At 45.4% G+C, this 22,879-nt stretch overlaps 1 protein-coding gene across 1 annotated transcript in view; it reads right to left on the reverse strand.

The window, feature by feature from the left end:
• The window catches only part of GRIN2B (glutamate ionotropic receptor NMDA type subunit 2B), a 203,962-nt gene that overhangs the window by 64,277 nt on the left and 116,806 nt on the right, over positions 1-22,879 (reverse strand). The window contains exon 4 of the mRNA XM_075153102.1: positions 11,843-11,957. Within this exon, the coding sequence (XP_075009203.1) occupies positions 11,843-11,957 (115 nt within the window). The remainder of the gene's footprint in view (positions 1-11,842; positions 11,958-22,879) is intronic.

Genomic DNA, 22,879 nt, shown 5'->3' on the forward strand with positions numbered 1-22,879 from the left:
ATGAGCACACATCTAAGAAGGAAAGCAAATAGCTCCCACTTCTAAAAAAGAACAAAACAAAAGCACTGGCCTGAAAGAAGTGACCTGAGCAATCCTGAATTCTTAAAACACCCAGATGATGCTCGGAGCAAAGAGTTAAACTTGGCGTGCAGGAGCTGATCTCAAGCAGCAGACTGCAGAAGAAAGGACTCTTTCTATTATTCCCAGATCTCCCAGCTTGGATGGTGAGACTGTCATATGACATTGCTTCGAGTGGAAAACTTGCAGCACACCTCTGCTGTCCAGTGCTGCACCCAATATAAGTTGACTTACCAGCAAACACTATTTTTTCTCAAAAACCACAGGATTACATAATACCAGGGTGGATCTACTGGGAGAACACAAGGAACTGCAGCACCTATCAGCATTAACATTGCAGTGTGCACCATGTCTTGTGTGGTGGGTGGCAAGCTGCCCTGCTGCACAGTGTCCCCAGTCTCATAAGGGCCAGCCCTGTATGCTCCAACACTGACCAAAATGGTTTTCTGATTAAGCTGCACAAAAAATGGTTTTTCAAAGCGAGGACTGAACAATACAGAAAAAAAAAAATATTAAAGGTGTTGCTTCAATCTAAAGCAAGGTTTGTTTGCTTTTTTGAATTTTCCGCTAATCAAACTCATCCTTTCAACACACACAAAAAAATCATGTTCTTTATCAGACATGTGATGACATAATAAAAGTGATGGAAATTTGGATCCAAACAAACATCTGCAAAGACACTTCAAGTACTCACTGGCAAAGGAATTTCAATTAAAAAAGAAAAAAAAAAAAAATCCCAGTCCCAAGGGCTAGACCTCTCTCCTGAGAGGTGATGGAGACCGCAGTTTAAACCTGTGTTCTGAGTCAGGCAGAAGGGATTTGAATGCAGTTTTCCCATTGCCTAGGAGCCTGTCCTCACCGTCTGGCTAACGAGGCTCTGGGATCTGGGGGAAGATGCTGCCATTTCCTCCTCCACGTTGCCTCTGTGAATGGTATCTAAAGGCTTCTGTGAGTCTACACGAAAACACCAAAATGTCAGTTTTCATTTACAGCAATAAATAAATCCTCCATATCTGACCAAAATCAATGAATATTTTTGTTGATCCCAAACTATGTTTTTTCACAGACTCATTTGTTCCTCCCACCATATATCTGAGTCTCGGGCATTATCATCTGGAAAGGGAAGGACACAGGCCTTATCACTCCTGGTCTTTAATGATCCGTGTCATTTTCCCCAAAAACAGACTTTGGGAACAAAATTGGCCAGAGTCCAATTAAAAATTCCTTGCCTCCTTCTGTTTGAGACTCCTCTTTCTTACCCTACATGGCTGTGCAGCGCTGTTTTGCATCATTAAACAGCCTAACCCCATTCCACCACACGAGCGGCTGAACATTACTCATAGTGAAATGTTGCCTGTATGTTAATTTTGCAAAGTGCTTAGGATCCTTCTCGAAGGAAGGAACAATAGAAATGTAAGTCATTATCGTATACAGGAACCAAGGAAATAAACCTAAGGGAAACAAGCACCAGAAACTGTCACAGAAAATGCAGACGAAGTCGAAAGCTTAAACAGGAACAAGAAAAAGGCTGTCAAACAATCTTCTAGGCTTGGCATGGTGGGAGACATTGCAGAGTGCAGCTAGCCCAGCAGAAGGAAATTAAATAAGCCTGGCAAACTGCTGACTCAGCAGAAGACAGCACAACCCCCAGCCCATTCTAGAAATAAACCCAGGTCAGTAAATGACAGAGCCTTTCACGAGGAAGAAAGGCCAAAGGATAGTGACAGAAACTCAGACACCACTGCGAGGGAACGAAAGAGTGAGTGCCGGGATCTAACGTTACCAAAGGCAGTCTGAAAAAATTACAGACTCGGGGAAAACACAGTTCAGGCAGAAGGAAAACAAACGACGCTGAACATATTGTACGCTCAAATCGATGACACTAAACGCATGCCAGAGTTCATGAGCAGTGAGAGTAACTCAAGCACACAGTAGCTCCAGTGATAACCACAGTTTTAACACTGAGATACCTTTGAAAAGTAGCAAAGAAGTTAATACATAACAGTGCGGAGAAAACCACAGGGGAAAAGATTGTCCCGGTCTAGTAAAAAATACTGCCAAGATGCAGGTCAGCATCAAGCCAAGTCAACCACACGCAATCAGGATTCAAATCCAAAGCAAGGAGCGTGTGAGAACCAAGCACAGAAACGCTGGCCAGAACCAACACCAGAGGAGAGAAACCAAGCCAAAGACACAACAAACAAGCTATTCCTTACTGAATAAAAGTCTGAGCAATTTTATATGAAGAAAAATTTATTTCAAATGCATTCAGAAGCAAATGTGACCAGACTTCTACTCCAGGAAAAGCAAACTGCCAAAATCCCAGCAAAAAAATGGGGGAGAGGAGGAGGAAGAGAAAGAAAAACAAAACCAAAAGAAAAAGGCAAAAGAAAGAAAAACGTGGGGTTCTATGAATAAGCAGATGAAGGCACAGCAGCACCTCCCTTCTCTCTCAAGCCCCATGAAAGGAAAACAAAGCCTCCAGTTAATAACATTCAGGAAATGTAAAAATAGAAAAAGCAAAGGATTCACAGGCCAAGCAAAGACATCGTCGACATGAGACAGAGTCTCCAGCAAATATAACCAAACAGATGAAAACACACCCTCAGGCACCGGGGGCATGTTCACTCACTGTGAGCCTACTCCAGCAGAAGCTATGCTAGCACTTTCTCCAGACTCGGTTTGGTTGGCTGCTTCCTCTCTGCCCTCATCTCTTCACGAATTTCAAATCTTAAAGCTGCCAAAATTCCCATGCTTTCCTTAGCTGTTTTTTTGTTGCATCGTCTGGCCACCAAAAGCAACGGGAAATAAACTGCCTCTTCCAATGGCACTGGGGCAACCTGTCTGGTTTCTGGCTGCTGCAGGCTCCCTGAAGTGATTTCCAGTATGTGACTGGGGACAAAGCAGGGGAAAGTGAAGTTTGCTGTGCTGTGTATCCGTCCGGTGTTGTAGGACACACAACCTCCCCGTGTCACTCCTGAGTGGAGTACAGCTGGAGCAGTTACTGTTGGGCTGACAAACAGTCAGTTCACTCGTAAATGGAGTTTGGGGAAAAAGTCATTCTTGTGCTCAGATTGAAATTAAACAAGAGTTTTGCCCTGAAGAGAGCAGAAGGGAGGGGATTCTTAGAATGTCAGCATGTATCACTTAGACTTTTCACAATGACATGCTTTGCTTAAATATGGCAATGCACAAAATGAAAGCTTTAGAAAATTTCATTTTCACATGACATTTTTCTATCAAAACTGGTCTATGTTACTAAATGTTTTTACTACATTTAAATGACCTGATTTTTTTTTTCAGGTCAGAAAAACATCTTGTGTGGACTCAAAAAGAAATATGAATTTGTTTTCATTCACCAAAAAATACAAAACAACAGCCATATTTCTTTCTTTCATTTCTAACCAAATCCAACCCCCCTTTGTGTTTTTTTTGAGGATGTTATGGACTGATCAGGGATGATAGGATGGGTCCTCGATACTGCGTTGTGATAGGAATATTTAATTACTGTACCCATGCTTGAAAGCTCATCTTCCCGCAGCAGCTCAGCTATCACCTGAATTAAGATATCGATGTTTATTGTCAACATGCTGGGGTAACACATTCCCATAATCAATGAAACGCTTACGGTGAAAGGGACACAGATACACAGCAGCATCTGACATGCCACGGAAACCGGTAAGCTAGTGGCAAGCAGAAGCAACGTAGCTCTGGTACTAGCGCACCAGCCCTGCACTGAGAGGTGGTGCCGCATCACAAGACATAGCCTTACCACGCGTTTTTCTGGTTCTCTGTAAAGTTATCCCGTCGGATGTTAAGACGACTGGAAATTTTCCAGCAGCACTGGGTATTTTCAAGTTGTTGCACCTTCCCAACCACAGCTTTCCAAGCATGCAAAAGCACCTTTACTGCTTTTTCCCATCTGCCCTTCACAGTCTCGATGAGGCCCCCATAAGCCTGCACAAAGCCGGTTATAATTCTCCACTGCCTATCAAAGCTTTCACAAGAGTTAGGCAGTTGGTGTGTAAAGCCTGCTGCCTACCATGCTGACTAATGTTGTCTGATTGTTCCCTTGTACTCCCCCGTTGGTCCATCTGTACCCATCTGCTGCCTTTTGTCTTCTAATTAAAGTGTAATCACTTTGGGGTAGGAGCCACCTTTCTGGTTAGCGTTCACACAGCTCCCTGCAGAGCAGAGTCCCAAGTCCATAACTGGGTGCTGGAGACAGCAATGATGACGTGCAAGAGGTGACGGCATGTACACGCGGCAAGGGGGAACGGTCACCCCCCTTCACTGTGTGGCCTAGGCAAGTCAGCTGGAAGAAAGCCTCAGAGACTAAAGTTCTCATCCAGAATGCAACCAAGGCAAGAGCAGTCTTCTCCCGTGGCTGGATGGTGTTACCACATTAGTAGATGGGGCACAGTCCTCAGGATTGTCCTGTCCAGGGAGTCAGGTTGGCAATCCCAGTAAAGGTCAGATGGCTACTATCACCCTCTTCAGCTACACCAGCACGGATATGGTAGGAGGCATTCTAACTACGGCCTGGCTTAATGAAGATCTCCAGATTTTCCAATATCTGATTTGCATTAGAGGACAAGGTCTTTCCAAGAAGCTGTCATTGTTTCAATGTAAGAATTCCCTCCGGTAGCCAAGGAGTAGGGCCTGGTGGAACAGAGCCAGAATATTTTTCTGCAGGCTCATGAATCATACAAATACACTCCAAAATTCAAGCAAACAAAGTAAGGAACTGCTTCAGCAAGAGGCAAAGAGAGCAAACAGCTTATACTGACGTAATATACAGTGGTTAGGAGAAGACACCCAGCTAGTGTCTTCTTTGGTAAAAGAGATGGACTAGCTCATTATTGCAGGATGCGGTAATCTAATCTAATGGTCTGATACGATCAGTCAGCAAAGACCATTTGATCAGCATGTCCGCAAGATTTAAGTAGGAGGCTTTTTCAGGAAGATTGTTCCATTCATCACCTGATAAGGAAAGCTCTGTGTGGCACTTGCATCTGCCCTTCTCCATAGGAGTCAGTGTAAGATTAACATGGCCATAACTAGCCACAAATACGTAAGTTACATCCTGGACAACTGTGAGAAACCAGGCCAAATCCTGACAGTGGGTGCAGCATAGGTGCACAAATAAAGCCATCTGGTTGTCTGATTGAATCAGGGTCATCAACAGAGCCATCAGATGTGACCTAGATCAGGGACACTCACTTGGGAGTGGGGTATCCATAAAATATGTATTCTTTGATGCAAGTCTGCCGTCTAATGAGAAACAAGGGTTTCAGGAAATTACGGTCTCTTAGAGAAATGTCCAGAAAGAACCTTTACAAATAAAGGGGGAAATGCATTTACAGACTCCCATTCTAATTTCAGACATATGTGCTTAAATCCAGAATGGTTCATCTGCCTTAAGTGAAGCTATATCCTTCTAAAAACTGGTTCTATGGGAACAGAATCAGTCACTAACTCTGAGTAGGTTTAAACAAACTCCTATGCCATTTCTCCTCAGGGACAATGAGTCATAAATCCCCATGTACACAGGGAAATTAGCAAAACAAGACTGATTGGCAAAAACAATCCAATCTTGTCTCACCATAAAAGGAGTCTGTGGGATAAAAAACATTTCCTCTCTGAAGTCCCTGGACATGCTGTCAAGATGCCAAAACTCCACACACAGAGCAGAACCTGACCAAAGGCAATAACTTCTACCCCAGGGAGGCAAGCACACCTGTGCATGCATGTGTAAGTGATCAGAAAGGCTTGCTCAGGTGGGCACCAGACAACACAAGGAGGAAAGTGTCTCAAACGATGTAGTCATCTTTCCAAAGGCAGGGGAGAGAAGATGCAGTTGTACAGCTGCAGTTTTCACCTCACAACCCTACATTCTTGTTCCTCTCTTATTTTTAAAGAGCCTTCTTCAGAAAATGAAATAAAAAAATCTAAATCCTCCCTTCTGCTAGGCAGCATAACAGGTACATGATTCATACTGGTTCTTCATGGAGTGGCCAGTACCACACAGGTCCTAAAAGTCAAGAATACTGATCAGATTTTCAGTCCTCTTCCCCCCTCCCCTGTTATTTCTGCCACTGGGACATTGAAGGACACAAAGAAGTGACAGTGAATATTTCTTTTAATGCTCAGAAAGACTTGAGAACAGGCCTGAAGCTGCATCATCATCAAAAGCTACAGCCTCTTCAGCATCTCTGTGGTGTTCATCAGTCCACCAAAGCTGCAGACTGCAGGAGGTGACAAGTGCCTCCATAAGGGCTTTTGTTTGCAGCCATCCACAATGGCCTTCATGCGCCAGTTGGCTGCTCATACAAAAGGTACATGGTAGAAGCTTGCAGAAATTATGTCCTCATTGGACCAGGCTTGAAGTTTTTGCTGATCAGTTTGTCCATAACCCAGTTTTTCTTTCCTATCAAATAAGTGGTCTCTTGTGAGACACTCTTCAGGTTCATCTTACTCATCTAATCACAGAAATGTAGGCTGGCAGAGAACCACAAGAGATCACTTACTGCATCCACCAGCTCTGAGGCAGGACAAGATAGATTTAGACTGTGTGCTGTTGGATATTTTCCTACGTGTCCTCCAGCAAATGAGCCTCACCAGCAAATGAGCGTCACCATGTCTCACCATGCTAACAATTAGACAGCTCCCTACATATCTAACTGAAATCTTTCTGCTTGAAAATTTAGCAAGATGTCTTCTTTCTGCTTTGTGGGCATGAAAAGCAACTGACTATAATGTCCTTTTTTCAACAATTATTTAAATGTCCAAAGACTTATCTTGTTCCCTTCCTCTTTTTTTAGATAAAACAAACCTTGTTTTTCCATTTTTCTTTTCTAAATCCTTCTTTCCTTTCTGTAGCTCCGTCCCACATCCCGAAGGAACCCTTCCCAAGCATGGATGGGCATAACGCTGCTCTGTCCCAAGCAGGGGAGAGGGTCACACAAGTTTGCGAAGTCACTTTATGTGGACTACGATCCAGGCTGAACACGTCTCTGGAAAGCCTATGCAGCAGCGAGTAGTGGGACCATTTTTCACCCTATTGCAGCATTAGGAAGTACTGGAAGTCTACAGTCACTGAGGCAGCTGACAGCATGTCACAGCAAATGGCCCCATTCCCAGGGAGCACTAATGTGTGCAGCGGTGTAGGGGAAGAGGCTAAGAGCAGCCTGTTCGTGAAATTGTAATCACGGCCACACCGATGGCTAAAAGAAACAGAACAGATGCTGTTAATTGATTTTCAAGAGTTCAAAAGTCAAACACTGATAATTATAGGAGCAGCAACAGGCAAACATCTTATCTGCTGAGGGGGGTGAGGGTTGATAGGAGCAGAGGATTAGCACATGCAGCAAGGAGAACGAATCTTTCAGCATAAGTTTCCCATCTGTTCTCCTCGAAGATGGCTTGTAGTGGCACCCTGACCAAACCCATCACCTGGGGCTTTGCTCATCCAGCCAGGAGCAGGAGTTACTGGAGTGTGTGTGGTAAGAGCTGCCCCAGGGAACCTGCGAATCAAAGGGCTCTGTGGGGTGGCACAAGAGGTTGCTGTCATGAGCCGCATGGAAAGGTGCTCTGAATCCCCAGTGACACACCTAAGGGAAGAGGCAGAGAAGCATCAGCAAAAGGGAGAGGCTGAGAACAACCTAGTGATAGAAGTGATGCAAAACTCACTAGAAATTAAAGTAGAGAAAGAATCCCAAAGAGGGCGTCAGAGATAGCAACATTTGTGTCATCCCCTGGTTTGCCGGGGGAAATGAGGCAGCAGACAGGAGGAGCTGGGAGCTAATGGGACAGGACTGCTGTGCCCTGCCTCAGCAGAGAAGGTGGATGTGAGCAAGAGCTGGACAGCAGCACTTGCCAGCTTTCATGAACGGATCATGAACCCAGAAATAATTATATGTGGGATTATAGGAGAGCAGAGGAGAAAGGCAACCAGTGAAGTAAAGAAAAAGCCTGGGTGAAAACTCTTCCCACACAAAACATCACAACCCACAGACAGAAAACCTAGTGTAGTACCAAGCCTCTGGCTCACCTCGCAAGACCTCTGGCCCCAGCTCATCGCTGCATTGAGGCAGGGCCCTTCGTGGGGCATAAGGGTGGACTTCCTTCACCACCTCTGTCTGCATACCTGCCCCTCTATGATAAATACAACAGGGGCATCTAGGCACTCAAAATACACCTAGGCTGTCTGGCCAGTGAAGCAAAGAGCTCTACTAACTAGCTAATTAAAAGATAGTGAGGGAAGGCATGCAGCATTCTGCCCCTAAGGAGCAGAGAACAGAGAAGTGAATGAAATGCAGCACATTCGCTCATCACAAGAGGAATCATTACTCATGGCTACAAGAGCAGAAGAGCTCAGGTTACTGCCCCTTTCCAGAAAGGCGTTGCTCTATGTGTTCTTTCATGATTGTCAGCCCTACGAGGTTTCAGTCTGTCTGAAGGACACAGGAGGAGATTTATCATCATCACAGTTGGGGACAGCTGTAGCTCTTCTGGAAAATGAATTTCTGTTCTGAAATAACTGGTGGGATTTTGAAGATATTTCTTCCCAAATGGGGATGAAAAATCAAAATCTCAAAAAAATTCACAGACCTGAAATCCTGAAGCAGTTCAGTCACTGTCTGCACCTTTGCTTCCAGAAAATGGAAGGCTTCGCACCTATTTTAAAACATTTCTTTATATATATATATATATACCCCATGAGATGTACTCCTCACAATCTATTTGCCATCTTCCAAGAATCAACTGCACCAAGCTGTACAGAGCAGCAAACTGTGTCACTAAATCCAGAGGAGACTAATAAAAATGATCAGAAGACTGGAAAACATGAGCTACCAGGAGAGACTAAACAAATTCTTGTTTAATCTACAGCAGAGACAACTGGGAGACAACATGATAGAAGCCTTTAAACATACATAGGGAAGATAAAAAGAGGAAGAGAATAAACAATTCTCTATGTCCACTAGGGAGATGCCAAGTAGTAATGGGCTTAAACTGCAGTCAGGGAACTCTAGGTTAGACCTTAGAAAAACTTTCCAGGATAAGAAGAAAGAAGCCGTAGAAGAGATTGCCTCAGGATTTCATGGCGTTTCTAGCATCGAAGGACTCTCAGAACAGGTGAGACAAACAGCTGTCAGGAATAATTTCAGTGTAGTTGATCCCTCCCTTGGGCACAGGGAAGGACTAAATGACCTCTTGATGTTCCTACCAGGCACAGCATCTGATTATGGATAAAAGCATGCAGCGATGTAATTAAAGACTGAGCTATAGTGAACGCACACACACAAGTGGACTGAATCAGTGTTTCCCATGCAGCCTTTCATCTCTCGTCTTCTGCCGCCTGAGTGTTTGACTTGGAAACTCTCCTGCGCTTTGCGCAGTTTCTTTTGTATATTGCCTAGAAGTTGCCAGGACAAAGCACCTTGCTAATTTAGCAAAAATTAGTGAGAGTTTGGATGATTTTACACTGCAAAGCAATGCACTTACAAAGGTATTGGGGTTGTGTGCTAATAATATATGAATAATTTATGGCTTGTATTGTGGCATTGCCTGGGAGCTGCTATTAAGGGCCAGCACTCTGCTTTGCCTGACTCTCTGCAAACACGGAACAAAATTATGATCTTTGCCACAAAGAGCTCTGTTTCACCCTTATATTTTAATGTTTGCATTTCCACTGAATGGAGAAAATTAAGAAAAAGCGTATGAGGTTCCAGGTATGAAAGGTATTTGTCTGTGATCAGAGCATGTTGGAGGTGACTTCTGCATTTTCCAGGAAGAACCTGCCAGTGTAAAATTCGAACAGCTCAGAGTTTGATTATAATCATCTGATCTTCCCACTGAGCAAGACACCCGCTTCAAGGTAAAACATTTGTGTTCAGGAAGCACTATGGGCTTTTCATACCACTAATACCATAGCTCATCATAGTCTCATTTCAGTCCAGCCCCAGCTCCTATGAAATGAAGAACTGTTCTGGTTTAATGGATGCCAAGTAGTCCCCACAGACAGCAAGGCTCAGGCAGGTCCCAGGTCTAACCCTAACACTCCAGCTCACCAGCAGCCCTTCCGCTAATTGTCTGGTTCTGAGAGACCACGGACATGCACTCGGAGACTGAACAACCCCTCTTACCGCTAATGCAAGCCCCCAAGCCCTCACTGAGAGTGTAACAGAGTAATGCATGTGAGAAGCAGGACAAAACCAGGACTGCGTTTAGTTGTGCCTCCCCAGAGCCTGCAAAGCATTCCAGCAACAGATTCCCCAGAGCTGACCCTGCTAATAATCCCTAGCAGGACTCATGCTGCTGCTGCCTCGTTTTCCTGCTCTGACGATTGAGTTTTCCTCTGTGAGAACAAATTTGGTGCCAGCTAGGAACAAATCCTCCTGGACTTGGCCTGGTGGACTTTAATGAAGCTGTGTGATGGGCAGAGCTTGACATGAGGTCTCTACAGCCCGAGCATTGCCTGCCCACCTCCTGAGAAGCCAGCCTGCCTCCAAACACATTCAAGGGTTGTCCACTCATGCTGATGCCATGCCATACATTTCCTCATGCTCCTGTCCCACTGAGACTTCGTCTGACTCTCCCAAGACCATACACTCCCATCTGGTCTGCACAGTGCCAAGACCATGAGGTAGACAGGTCTTCCTGGAAACCAGGCACAAGTTGGGACCTTTCACCCTCCTCCCAAACTCCTGCAACTACTGAGAGACCTTACTGCCTGCCAGGCACTAATACGATGGCTTTTCTGCCTCCTTCAAAAGTTGTTCCTCCAGCCCTCTTCTGAATGCACTTCTCCTGACAGCCCCCTATTTCACTCTCATTTCCGCATGAATTTCTTCTTGGCTTTGGCCATGCAGGCCACTTGCAAGTCCATGTAGGGAACAAGCAGCCAAGGAGAGAAGACTTTCTCTGCCTGGTGGAGCAAAGGGGCATTTTTCTAAGCCATACACATGATCACATCCAGATCAAGCTCCGCTTCGTATCTATTGAGTGCTCTGCTGAATTTTCCTTACTTTCACTCTGACTTCTCACCCCCATCACTTTTTTATATCTTATTTTCTTAGCCCTCAAACTACCCTCTCTACTTCAATTCAAACCCTTTGGGAGTGCTTGTTCCAAGCCTGGACCACTGACTTTTATGTGGGAGGTGAAATGAACCAAAGCGTTGCAGTAACAGAGAAATCCACACCATTTCTAAAATGGTGCTGTGGGTTACATGCAAATTATTCAGAAATATGCAAATTTGGATTTTTGAACAACTCAATATGATCTCATGTATACACATCCTACTTAATGCACCATCCCATAGCAAATGACAGTGGCCAGATATATCAAACACAGTTAACATTGGCATGTATTACTAAGTGTGGCTGTAGTTCAATCACAGTCATTTAGCATACAAAACTTCACTGCCTCCAAGCCATGGAGAGAAATATTTTCTGTCTCTGCCGTTGAAAGCCATGGCACAGAGGAGGTCTCTTCTCTGAAAGGCAGGAAAACTTATGTTCAGAGGTTACAGAAGGGAAGCTGATGAATTTTTTATGCACGCTAATGGAAGAATGTAATGGCATCCTGCGTGGAGAAGACAGCAGCCTGGGTATTGGAGATACTAGTGGTCCAGGATGCAAGGAGGAGATTGCCAGCTCTTGATAAGAAGTAGAGAAAGGTGAGACGGATTATTCGCCTGGAGCCTTCCTCCATCCTCCTCCTCCCTGACACAGTTTGAGAATTACCAAACATGTCCTACCCTCTCCCACTTCCTCTCCTTGGTCAGAAGAATGATCACCAGCTTGGGATGCATCTGGTATCCGTCCTCACTGAATGACAAATTCCTGCCTTCAAAGGTGACATTGATCAGGTACCTGCAGGAGAGAGAAAAGAGCGAGGAGTATGTTAACACTTGGGAACCAAACCCGAAACGAGAGCCTGCCCCCCGTCCTGTAGCTTACGCCGGGACAGTAGGAGCATGGTGCAAACAGTGTTATGAAGCTGGGGACAGCAAAGGAAAATCTAAGAGGAAAGAGGTGGGAGAAGCAGGACAATTACTCCAGGAACTGGGACAATCAGGCAAGGCAAGGCAATTACCCCCGTTTTGTGACTGGGATAGGGAAGCGATATCCCATGTTGGCTCTCAATGAATTCCTGAAAGTACGACTAAGAGTCACATGCACACACGTGTACCCATGGTCCTTGATTTCCCTTTACCCCAAAGGGCAGAGGGATGCCTAGCAATTATCTGTGTAAACACACTCCACAGCCTACACTATGCTCACTTTCCAAAGGGGATTTCACGTGTCATTTGAGGACAGCGCTGGCCTACAGGTGAAGCAGTGGAGACAGCCTCCCCCCAGCCCAAACATCGAGGCAGTGATAAGGGAAGCTGCAGAGAGCAGAGGAAGGGGCAGCACACCTGCAAGAAGATCCATCCCTATGCGAGCCAGCATGCCTCGCAGGGCCCAAAGCAATCCTCTGAAGCAGCTTAGGAATAGGGACAGTGGATGTTGAGATAGTCCAGTGAAAGTCCTTCTCCCTAGGGACAGAGTCATGCCTTATACCCAGCAAGATCAAACTAAAAGGTGATCAGCCCTGCAAATCTCTGCAGCCAATATTAATGATTCTCTTTGTCTGGAAAGGCCCCGCCACTTCTGCGCAAGGCACCTCCCTTCGGGGCATCTCATGTCAGCTGTACAAATGGACTATTAAACAGTCCAGGCTTCAATCTTATTTATCCCAAGGCCTCTTCACTCAGCTCTGGCAGTGGGGAAGACTTTCAAGTGGACCGAGATTACAGCTACACTCATTTCAAGGCCTTGCTGCATGATGAAAGCATGTTAAAGTGGTGTTGCTGAGAATCACGTCTATTGTTTTCTTAACTGTCATGCCATCCAGAATGACACTGTGGGGAAGAGGAGGCGGCAAATGCACATTTCACAGTTCAGTGGCTTATATGACATCTCCGTGGCACTCTGACAGTTTCCCCTGTTCATATATTTCACTTCAATTCACAATCCTGTTGCATGAAGTAGATTTCGCCTTTATACACCTGCTCTGGCACCAGCATTATGTCACCGTGAGAGGCAGAGATGACCAAGCTGCCTGCAGGACAAGCCCCAGGATTCTACCCTCCTGTGCTTTGCCCCGTTCTCCTATAAATTACACAAGCAACATTTCCATTACAGACGTGAGAGGTTCTTCTGTTCTATTATACCATAACATCAGGAAACATTTCCTGATATTCAGCTTCAGTTTGTCCCTTCTGAACTCAATTTGAATGAATTTCAAGAAAAAAAGAACAAAAAAAATCTGTTCTTTCAGTGGGTTCACACTTTCCCACTATTTGCACACAGAGAACTCCCTGCTAATTTAATGAAAGCGTTGGTAACAGGGAAATTTCTTCAAACAAATAAAAAAGCAGGTCATGATTTTACCTTCTTCATTTTCACAAACTTTTTTGTCCTAACTCCATTAATCAACCAAACTCATCCACTAATTCCCCATTACCAAGTGCAATCAGCAATTATGTTTACTTCTAAAGGAAATTCCATACTTGCTCCATGTTGTGACCATCAGGGGACATGCACAGTGTAGGAAACACAGCCATAAGGGAGCCCAGCGTGAAACATTTGCAACAGGATGATTTTCAAAGGCAGACTATTAGTTATTTTCTAAAAGTCAGACCCATTCAGCACCCAAACACTGAGAGAACCCCAAAACATCAGCCGTGTGGAAAATCTTAGCCACACAATTGTTTGCAACGGTGTAAAAGATCCCATGTCAGGACCACACATGCTCTTTTTCTGGTATTTCTTTCCCAGCCGTTTGCATTGCTCTGGTACTGAGGAATGCCAGGCACGGACCATTGCCAGCTACGTGCAGCCTACCAGATCTATGTAAGGTCCTGGTGGTGGGAAAGACCTTCCAGTAGACCAAGATTACAGCTACACCCATTTCATTATTTCTCTGCATTGGCCACCAGAGTAAAGACAAAGCAAGACTCCAAGAAGATGAGGATGTCATTAGCCTGATGAGAGTTGTAGCTTTATATGTCACTAGTTAGAAAGCAGTGCCAATATCTAATTAAACAAACAGCAATATTAAACAGTTCTCAGCCCTCTTTCCCCTCCCACCTGAGAATGATGCCACTCTGGGAATCTCCCTTGCACAGCTTGACAAGAAGAGTTCACAGAAATCAGCAACAGATATGACACAAGAGGGTGTCATTTCTGTTCTTTTTCCACAGGAAAGATTAGAACCACTAATAATAATCAAGGAGGGATCATCAGCAACTCCAATCCTTGGAGCTGCCTTGAGATTTACACTTAAAGCGGCACTAAAATCCCTCGCTTCGCACCTTAATGACTGAAATTAGTCTCCAAATTTGGCACAATAACTCTTCAGAGGGTTTTCTTTCGAACCCATTAGCAACATGTTTACCAAAGTTTGCAGGAGGAGTGCAGAAGCAGCAGCTTCCCCCCAGCTTTCCCTGCACTCCTGAGGCTTGCTGGATCCCATCGCCTACACCAGGACGCAGGACGAGAGCAGCACCCTGGCGCTGTGGGGCTTGCTGAGGTGCGCTGGGCAAGGGGACACCTGCATGACAAAGCATCAGGGCTTGAAGGACTTCCTGGCAGGACAAGTCAGCAGCATGCTGCAAGGCAGCCACACTCGAGTGGCTCTGCCCTCCATCACTACTGCAGCGAGAGTCATCCCCTTCGGCAGCAGCACTACCCTCGTACGCCAGCACTACCGCTGCCTGCTCTGGCCATTTGTTTCCTCCCTACAGCTTACACACATGCCAGTCCCCAAACAGGCAACCAGGGGGGGCTGGGAGACTCCCTGGCATGTCTGCACTGAGCCACCAGCTGCAAGAGGGGCACAACGTGAGGGCAGCAGTCTGTGCATGCAGGTGAGGTAACCCAAGATGAAACTGTACCTGTAAAGGGCTTAATCCATGATTCCCTGGATGTTTTGGACTCCAAGATGGAGACAGAAAGAGAAGGGGGGCAGACACAGGCAATTTAATTTAATTTGCTAGAAATATCTTTCAGCAAAGAATTTTGCTAATGTGGGCATTTCTGGCGCTGCTTGGTGCAAGCACAGAAGGGTCAAGCCCTTCCCCAGCCTGGTCGAGGTGCAGCAGCCACAATACCCAAAGTCAGCTGGATGGGAGCAAAACAGGCTGACATGGTGAGCCCCGTGGTACGGACGAGCAGGCAGGAACAAAGAAGGAAGTGACGTGTCCTTGGGCAGAAAGCAAGTCAGCCTCGGGGGGACCCGACTCCCCATCCTGTGCTCCGACCATTAGGTAACATCACCCGCCCTAGATGTGAGGCTGACAGCCCTGCAAGCTAATGGAGAGTGTTTCCAAGGCTGGTTGGCATAGGAAATAGAGCATTAAAACCACATCAGATGGCCAATTTAGGACCAGCGGAGAGATGATGACATTTTAAATGGTTTCAGCTAGTGATAGGGGAAGCCTGGAGAAGCAAATGTGGCAGGCGGAGGGGACCTGGGGGGTTAACCAAATTTTTCTCTGCCCCACAGACAGCTCTGAAGGAGATGCTTTTGAAATCAGCACTAACCATTACTACTTCTGCCTCCAGTGCCTTGCTGGGGATTAGCTCCTCCTGAAGCTGCTGACTGGGTGGGCAAATTTGGACAATGCCTCGGTTCAGTCCATCGCACTCCCTTCCTCAGGTGCGCGCGCACACACACGCACACACACTCCCCTGCACCCTGTCAGTGCTTGTTATGCTCCAATGAAACAAGTGGTCTGTCTGAAACGGCATGATTATCCTAACATCCACTGCTTCCCTGAATAAGACAGGCCATATAATTAAAACAGCCTCTCCACCACCAGCATCAGGGAGTCATCTCAGTAGTCCAGCACACAAGAGAAAAACAGGGTGTAGGTGAAGGGTGGGGAAGGAAAGGCTATGGGATACCTCAGCTGGAGAGGATTTGCAAGGTAAAAGGCAGGTGGAGTTCGATGCAGGATAAGGGGATGGGGATGCAGACTACCATCAGACTCTTTGGAAACTCACTGTAGCATGAAATACTGAGGCCGGTTCAGCAGCAAAACAGCAGTGAGGTGAAGGCAGCGCAAGGCCTTTACCCCACAGAATCTGCATGGTGAAATAGTCTTTTTCTTTCCCCTAGAGACAGCGTTAAAAACGCACCAGTCAGAGGTACCAGGGACAGGCGTAGCTGCCTGCCCAGACCCACTTCGTGCCCCGGAAAGAGCAAAGATGAGCGCGTTACTACATCTCAGCACAAGTGCCCACAGCTCCAAACCATGTTCCCTCACCCAGCCCCAGCAAGACTTGCCCAGCCTGGGCTGATGCAAACAGCCTTGGCAGAGTGCCTCAGTCCTGCCCTGCAGCAGGTCCTGCCCGCCCCACACGCCTGCTCCTGGACGAGGATGAACAGACAGAAAAGTGGGTGGACTCAAAGGACAGGAAAAAGTGAGTTTAGGACCAGTGTATTTATCTACAAATGGGAATTCTGACCTCCAAGTGGCAAGTGATTGACAAATAAAGGTTTAACCAGCAGTAACTATGCTGTTAATAGCTTCTGCTCTCTTCTGAGAGACTGAAATAGTATAGATTTTTTTTTTTTTTAACGAGAAAACTGCAACTGATCCCTTTGACTTCTGATTTAAACCTCCATTCTCCAAACCCATGGGAAGCTTAAAATAATACAGATATTTTTTCTCCATACCATTGCTCGACATTTCCATGGCTGCCTCTGCCTCAGAGGACAGCCAATACATGCACAAGAGCCATCCAGATCCAGCTGCAAGTGCATGAGGTCTCTCGAGATAAGGCAGTCTCCATGGGATATCAAACCCAATTGCTCACGCCCAAAAAGGTGAGAACGGGCTCAGCCTGGGCCTTCTATTAAACTTCCCTATGGCTGGTACTGACCCTGGCTGAGCCTTTCAGAGGCTCTCCCATCACTCACTGCTCTGCGCTGCCCCAGCCTCCTGCGCTGCCTGCCGCTGCTGCGCTGCCGGTGGCTTGTGGAGTTGTGAAAGGCGGGCACATCTGGCTGTGGCTGTGTAACATCTGTCCAGTGTCAGATACAATTCACAGCGAAAGGACTCCATGCAAAGGGCACGAATGCAGCTGATTTTACATAACAAGGGGCATGGACTCTGTTCTTTCTGCTATCATGAAGAACAAAAACAAAACAAGATAGGAAAAAAATAGAAGCAACCATTGACTAGGAAAATTAAATCTTAAAGGAACAGTGTCTCACTCTTCTTCATTTGCTCCTTTCTCTCCCACTGTCAGTGTTACCACTGAATCTGGGGAGATGCACTGCAAGAAAGAAGGCAAGTATTGAAAAGAGACCAACCAAATTCCAAATTGTGCGGGCATCCTGCACCAGAAAATCTGTCCAGGCTACAGCCATTTTATGGGCTACTGGGAACCAACCTGACCACCAGGCTTAGAGAAATGCCCAGAGCTCAAGATTGTTTTCATTAAGCAAAGAGGTTAGGAGAGCATCTAGATTAGGTAATATCCCTCAGGCTACAAGATAACAGACATATAAGAGATTAATTTGATTTCTCCCTGCTGTCCACAACTTTTTAAAAGACAACAGGGCAGATACTGGGCTGGAATAAATCAGTGATATTCAGCTGACATCTATGGAGTGATACTGTTTGATCTGCTGAGATTCTGGACCTTCACCTGAGGAAGATGAATTTTCTTGGTATTTGATCCTGACCTGTGAAATACCCATTTCTAGTGGAAGAGAAATTTCTACTGATCTGTCCTTGCTGTTTCTCCATCATATTCCGCAAAGTTGTTTTGAAAACAATGTACATGTGTGCTGAGACTTCCAAGTGACAGGTCCTATATACAGTAGAAGGATGAATCTTTTCCACCACTCCCTCTCTTAATCATAAGAAAAATGGTACTTCCACTTTATTTCCCATTTCTTCTATTTATCTACAATGAATTTGTCATTTCAGAAAGACTCTGAGCTGACAGCTCCTGGGGACTGAGGATATATCTATCCTTAGAGTACGTAGGGAGCCAGAGCAATGGCAGGGCCGCTTTCCTGCACACATTGCTTGATCCTAATGAGACGGGACCATTCCTGAGAACGAGAAGCGAAGCTCACTTTCCACACCCTGTGCAGTCCCCAGCCTCCTTCCTGAAAACTCAAGTAAAAGGAAACTCAGGCACTGCAGCACAGGGTTTTGCAGCACAGACAGATGTCCATCAGGAAGTGGTCAGAGGGGGGACTCATTGCGCAGGGTCACTGAATTACCCCCTGATGGGGAATGTGGGGTAAGCTCCAACGTGGGGCAGAAGTTACAGTAATGACACATAGGTGAAAGGCTGCTCAGTGAGCTTCCGAATTTCCACAATAACTTTTTCTTCCATGTACTTAATACCATCCAGGACTCGATCTTCCATTTGCTTTTGGTCCTATGCAGTCATTGCCTTTGATAGAAAGGGGGAAAGAGGTGCTGCCATTCAGATCTAGTGGCATTTTACACTCCCTTTGCCAGGGTGCCCCTCACAGTACCAAGGCCAGACTGTGAAAGCTAGGTCACTTGTAGGAAACATAGGTATAAATTAGGATGAGGTGACCTGTTTATGGAAAAAAGGGCAGGATAAATCTTCGTCTTGCCTTATCTGCTATGTCGGTCACAGCAATATCTTGAAAACCCAACCAAAGCCAAATTTTTCTCACAGACATCCTGACTGACCTATTTTCACAAATGCCAGAGCCAGGAAAAATTACCTATCAAAACCACTTTTTAAATGGGAAAGGGGGATAAGAACTTGGCAACAACATTTTCTCATGAGGAGGTCAACATTTTGTCAGAAAGAAAGAGGACCATAAGATCTGAAAACAGTAATGACATTGGACAGAAAATGAAGCTTCTGGCATGGTCATGCCCCCACACAGTCTGGTCTGTCGCGTGACACCTTCTGCCCTTTCTTTTATGGACAAAAGCCCCAGTTAAAATACATCTGTAATGTGCCACCCTGAAAGAGTCCTACATAAGGAACAGCATCACCTCAACAGGGGAAGAGATATCACTGGAGATTTAGTCTGTCCAAGTTTCGTGAAGGAGAAACAGGAATATAAAATTCCCATGCTCCTCATCACGAGAGACAGCAAATAGGATTTCCATGTCAAAATATTCCATTTTAAACCCAAAATATTTGATTTACAACTTTTCTTCCAAAATTGTATTTTTTGCTGGGAAATTGACACAGTCCTAACTAGCTTGAAAATATACCTCTACACCTTCTGGCCTCACTGGAGATAAAACAGAAACAAGAAAAAGTGTTTTAAGAGCATACTGTGGTTAAAGCTGGAAATATCTATAAATCTCATAGGAAATCAGTCTATTCTCAGAAAGTTTTTTTAATCCAAAAAACTTTGATAAAAACAAATATACTTCTGAATTGACTCACCAAACCTTTAAGTAATAGAAAACAGCTAATAGAAAAATAGCTTTAAGGTCAAAATTACTACAGTGACTGGATAAAATAAAAACTAAATGTTCAGTCCAAAATTGGATCAAGCTGCAAAGTTCTACTGAGTTAATAAATTCCTGCCAATTACTTTTTTAAAGTATTATTTTTTATTTCTATGTCTTTCCATCCTTCCTTATTATTACGAACACAAAACATATCACTTTTCTCCAAAGTAAAAACTAGTCTTCAAGGTATTTCTCCCATTTGAAAGGACTAAAAATCTGCTTACATGGGGCAGTAAAAGCACAGAAAATTACATTTGTCAGAACAGCTGACAATGGGTCATAATTATGTCTTGGCATCGACCTAACAGGTCACTGATGGAAGCCATACCACTAGGAACAGGCAAATACTGAAAGGTTAAGCGATGTCCTTCAGATCTCTTTATCTGTCTTAGGGCACAGTCATACAAACATTGATAGGACAAGCAGTCACAGAACAGAAGTCAAATGAGGCTCTTCACAGTGATTTTTTCAGCCAGGATGATGTTTTTCAAGCTCTGTCAATTTGCAGAGCGTTAAAAAATATTCCAGTTGAACTACTGTCCCCATACACTGAATTTAATCCCACTGACAACAACCTTACTTTTCTTAATCATTTTTGCACATGCCTTAGAAATCTCCCGTGGACCTACATGGCTGTCGACCACAGCTTAAAACAACTGGACAAGTAGACATGCATGTCAACAGCCCCTTTGGTCTTCTCAAGGTGGCTGGTGTGCTGGGAGCCAACCATCAGGACATCTCGGTATTTAGCCAGAGCTCATTCCAGTTTCTGTCCTGGGACTCAAGACCAGCAAGCAGGTGAGCACATCAATTTCCTCTAGAGCTTTCAGGACTTTCTTGCTTGTGGAAGACCACTCAAATCTGCCAGAAAAGTCCCTCTCACCACTGCCAGAAGCCAGACAAGGCTAAACTAGCTAGAGAGACTGAAATAAATCCCTTTATTACATTCTCTGAAACAGCAGACTAACTTAACTTTTTAAACACATCAAGAAACCACAAGTAATTTTGGGGTTATTCAGCGTTTATCAAGCGTTGAAAGCATTCACGCATTTGCAAGGGCAGCGAATTCACAGTGGTCACAAGAGCAGAGCCATTGCCCACAAGAAGACTCGGTCCCAAAAGTATGACTGGATTTTCCTGGGTCTGTAGCAGCCAAGATGGCACTCTAACACTTTCTTCCCGCCCCTATTGCATCTCCATGGAGGGATCGATTAAAACAAACAAACAAATAATCACTCCCATCAGTAACTGTGTGGGGGTCTGGAGGCTGCTCCTCCTTTGCCAGAGGAGCGGCTCTCTCTCCGTTGCTGCTCCCTCTCCCTTCTCCCTCTTTCTCTCCCTCCGTGGGTTGATGTTTCCATGGAAACGTGTTCTTTAGTGCCGCTGAAATTACATTGCATTTAAAGCATTAACCCTTCCTTGGGCTCAGGAAGGTCTCAGAACAATTAGCGTTCTTTTTTTGTTGTTGTTCCCCCTCCCCTTTAAACTTCCTTGTGATTTTTTTCCTTGCAGCATTAGGAAAACTTCGTCCTTCCCGAGAAGACCTCCCAGCTAGCATTTGTCTGACAAGGGGCACAGGATGCATCACCAGTGGGGTAGTGTCTAATTTAAGATTTCTTTTTTCTTTTCTTTTCCTACACAAAACCATTAACGCATTTCTCTCCACACTGCATGCAAACAGGGAAAATGCTGCAGCAGCAAAGAAAGTGAGGAGTGAGATAGAAAGAGAAGCAAGCAAGCCACGAGCTGGCACATGTGGAGAACACAGCTTTAGCTAATACCAGAGCTGAACCCCTTATAGCCCCACACTGAGCAGCAGCTTCTTCATTGCAAAGTGCCATAATCGCAGACCTCACCATTCCTCCTCCAGTCTGCCTCCTCTTCCTCTTCGCAATCATGTCTGTAATTAGCCACACTTGTCTTCACTTGCAGTTAGCACTCCAAACGCTACTGTAATACTTGCTGCAAGCAGTACCCTCCTCACCACCAGACCCTTCCCTGCGCCACTGCTTCTCCACCCAAACTGCCATCTCTGCCATCCTTACCGTTGGCCTTCTATTGCCAGCCATCACCTTCACCAGCACTTTCAATGCAGTCATTGCTGGGGCACCGCTGCCTTCATTGCTGCCAGCTCAACTGCAGGACTACTGGCACTTTCTGTGCTCCTGCTGTGGGCCAACAAGGCTCTGAAAGCCAAGATGTCCCCATCCAGATGCTCCCTGGACCCCAGGTCCCAACTCAAAAATTACTCTGCAAATCCTCAGCCCCCAGACTTTGCTTATCCCCAGCCCAGTCACAGCCACAACCCCACTGGCCTCTTCTTCCACTGACATCACCCCTTTTTCAAACACTGGGAAAATATAAAAGGGAGATAAATACCAATGATCTCCTTCCACTCTTTCATTTGGATTCCTACACTCAGGCATGCCTCCTTTCTGCCCCAAAGTCCCATGACTTGACAACATGCAAACCCCTTTCATTACCTCTACCTGCATAGCTACAGGGTCCATATTCCCTTCCACCATCTATTTTGGGTTTCCCAACACACACTGATGCTATAAGCATATCTCACCGTTCTCAACTCTTGCCCCAAAAGTCAGAGTGTGAAGCCTCCTGCTTTGAGCTGGATGCATATGTAGTGCCGTGAGGATGGATCATTGTGGGAGGAAGATGCTATTCTGAAAAGAATGATAAATATGGATAATAAACCAACCTAAGTCTTTTCTGCCTGTCTCTAGTGGGTTCCCAATATGGGAGATAGAAATATCATGGGTACATTTTGAACACGGCTGGGAACACTGCCAAAGTCCTACTCAGAGTTCACACATTTACATCATTTATATCACATCCGACTTGTGCCTTGTATTATTAACTTTGTAGAGTGTTTTGTGATGTAGTTTGTAGTCCAGGCTCTGTTAAATAAAGTTACACGCCCTCTCTCTCTTCCTTTTGGTAAAAGAGAGAGTGATGTCTGGGGCTACACAAGGTCTTGCTAAGCCGAAGGAGGACAACTGTGTCTGCTGATACGGTCAGTGCACTCCTACATTCTCACACAGTGCTCTGGAAAACCTTTTGGGATCCATCCCTGGGGCCTGAAAGGAGCAAAAAGAAAGGAAATATTTGCCTTCTGGTCAACAGTTCAACTCCTAGCCTATATTGGTAGTAACTGAAGATTTTCCCTCTGCTGCTGGATCTTCAGGAGCCTCTGTGAAACATACAGATGGGGTCCACCTGACGGGTGTCCAACATGGCACTGCGACTACTCAGGCT

This window comes from Calonectris borealis, chromosome 1 (genome assembly GCF_964195595.1).
Source record: "Calonectris borealis chromosome 1, bCalBor7.hap1.2, whole genome shotgun sequence".
NCBI classification, from domain to species: Eukaryota; Metazoa; Chordata; class Aves; order Procellariiformes; family Procellariidae; genus Calonectris; species Calonectris borealis.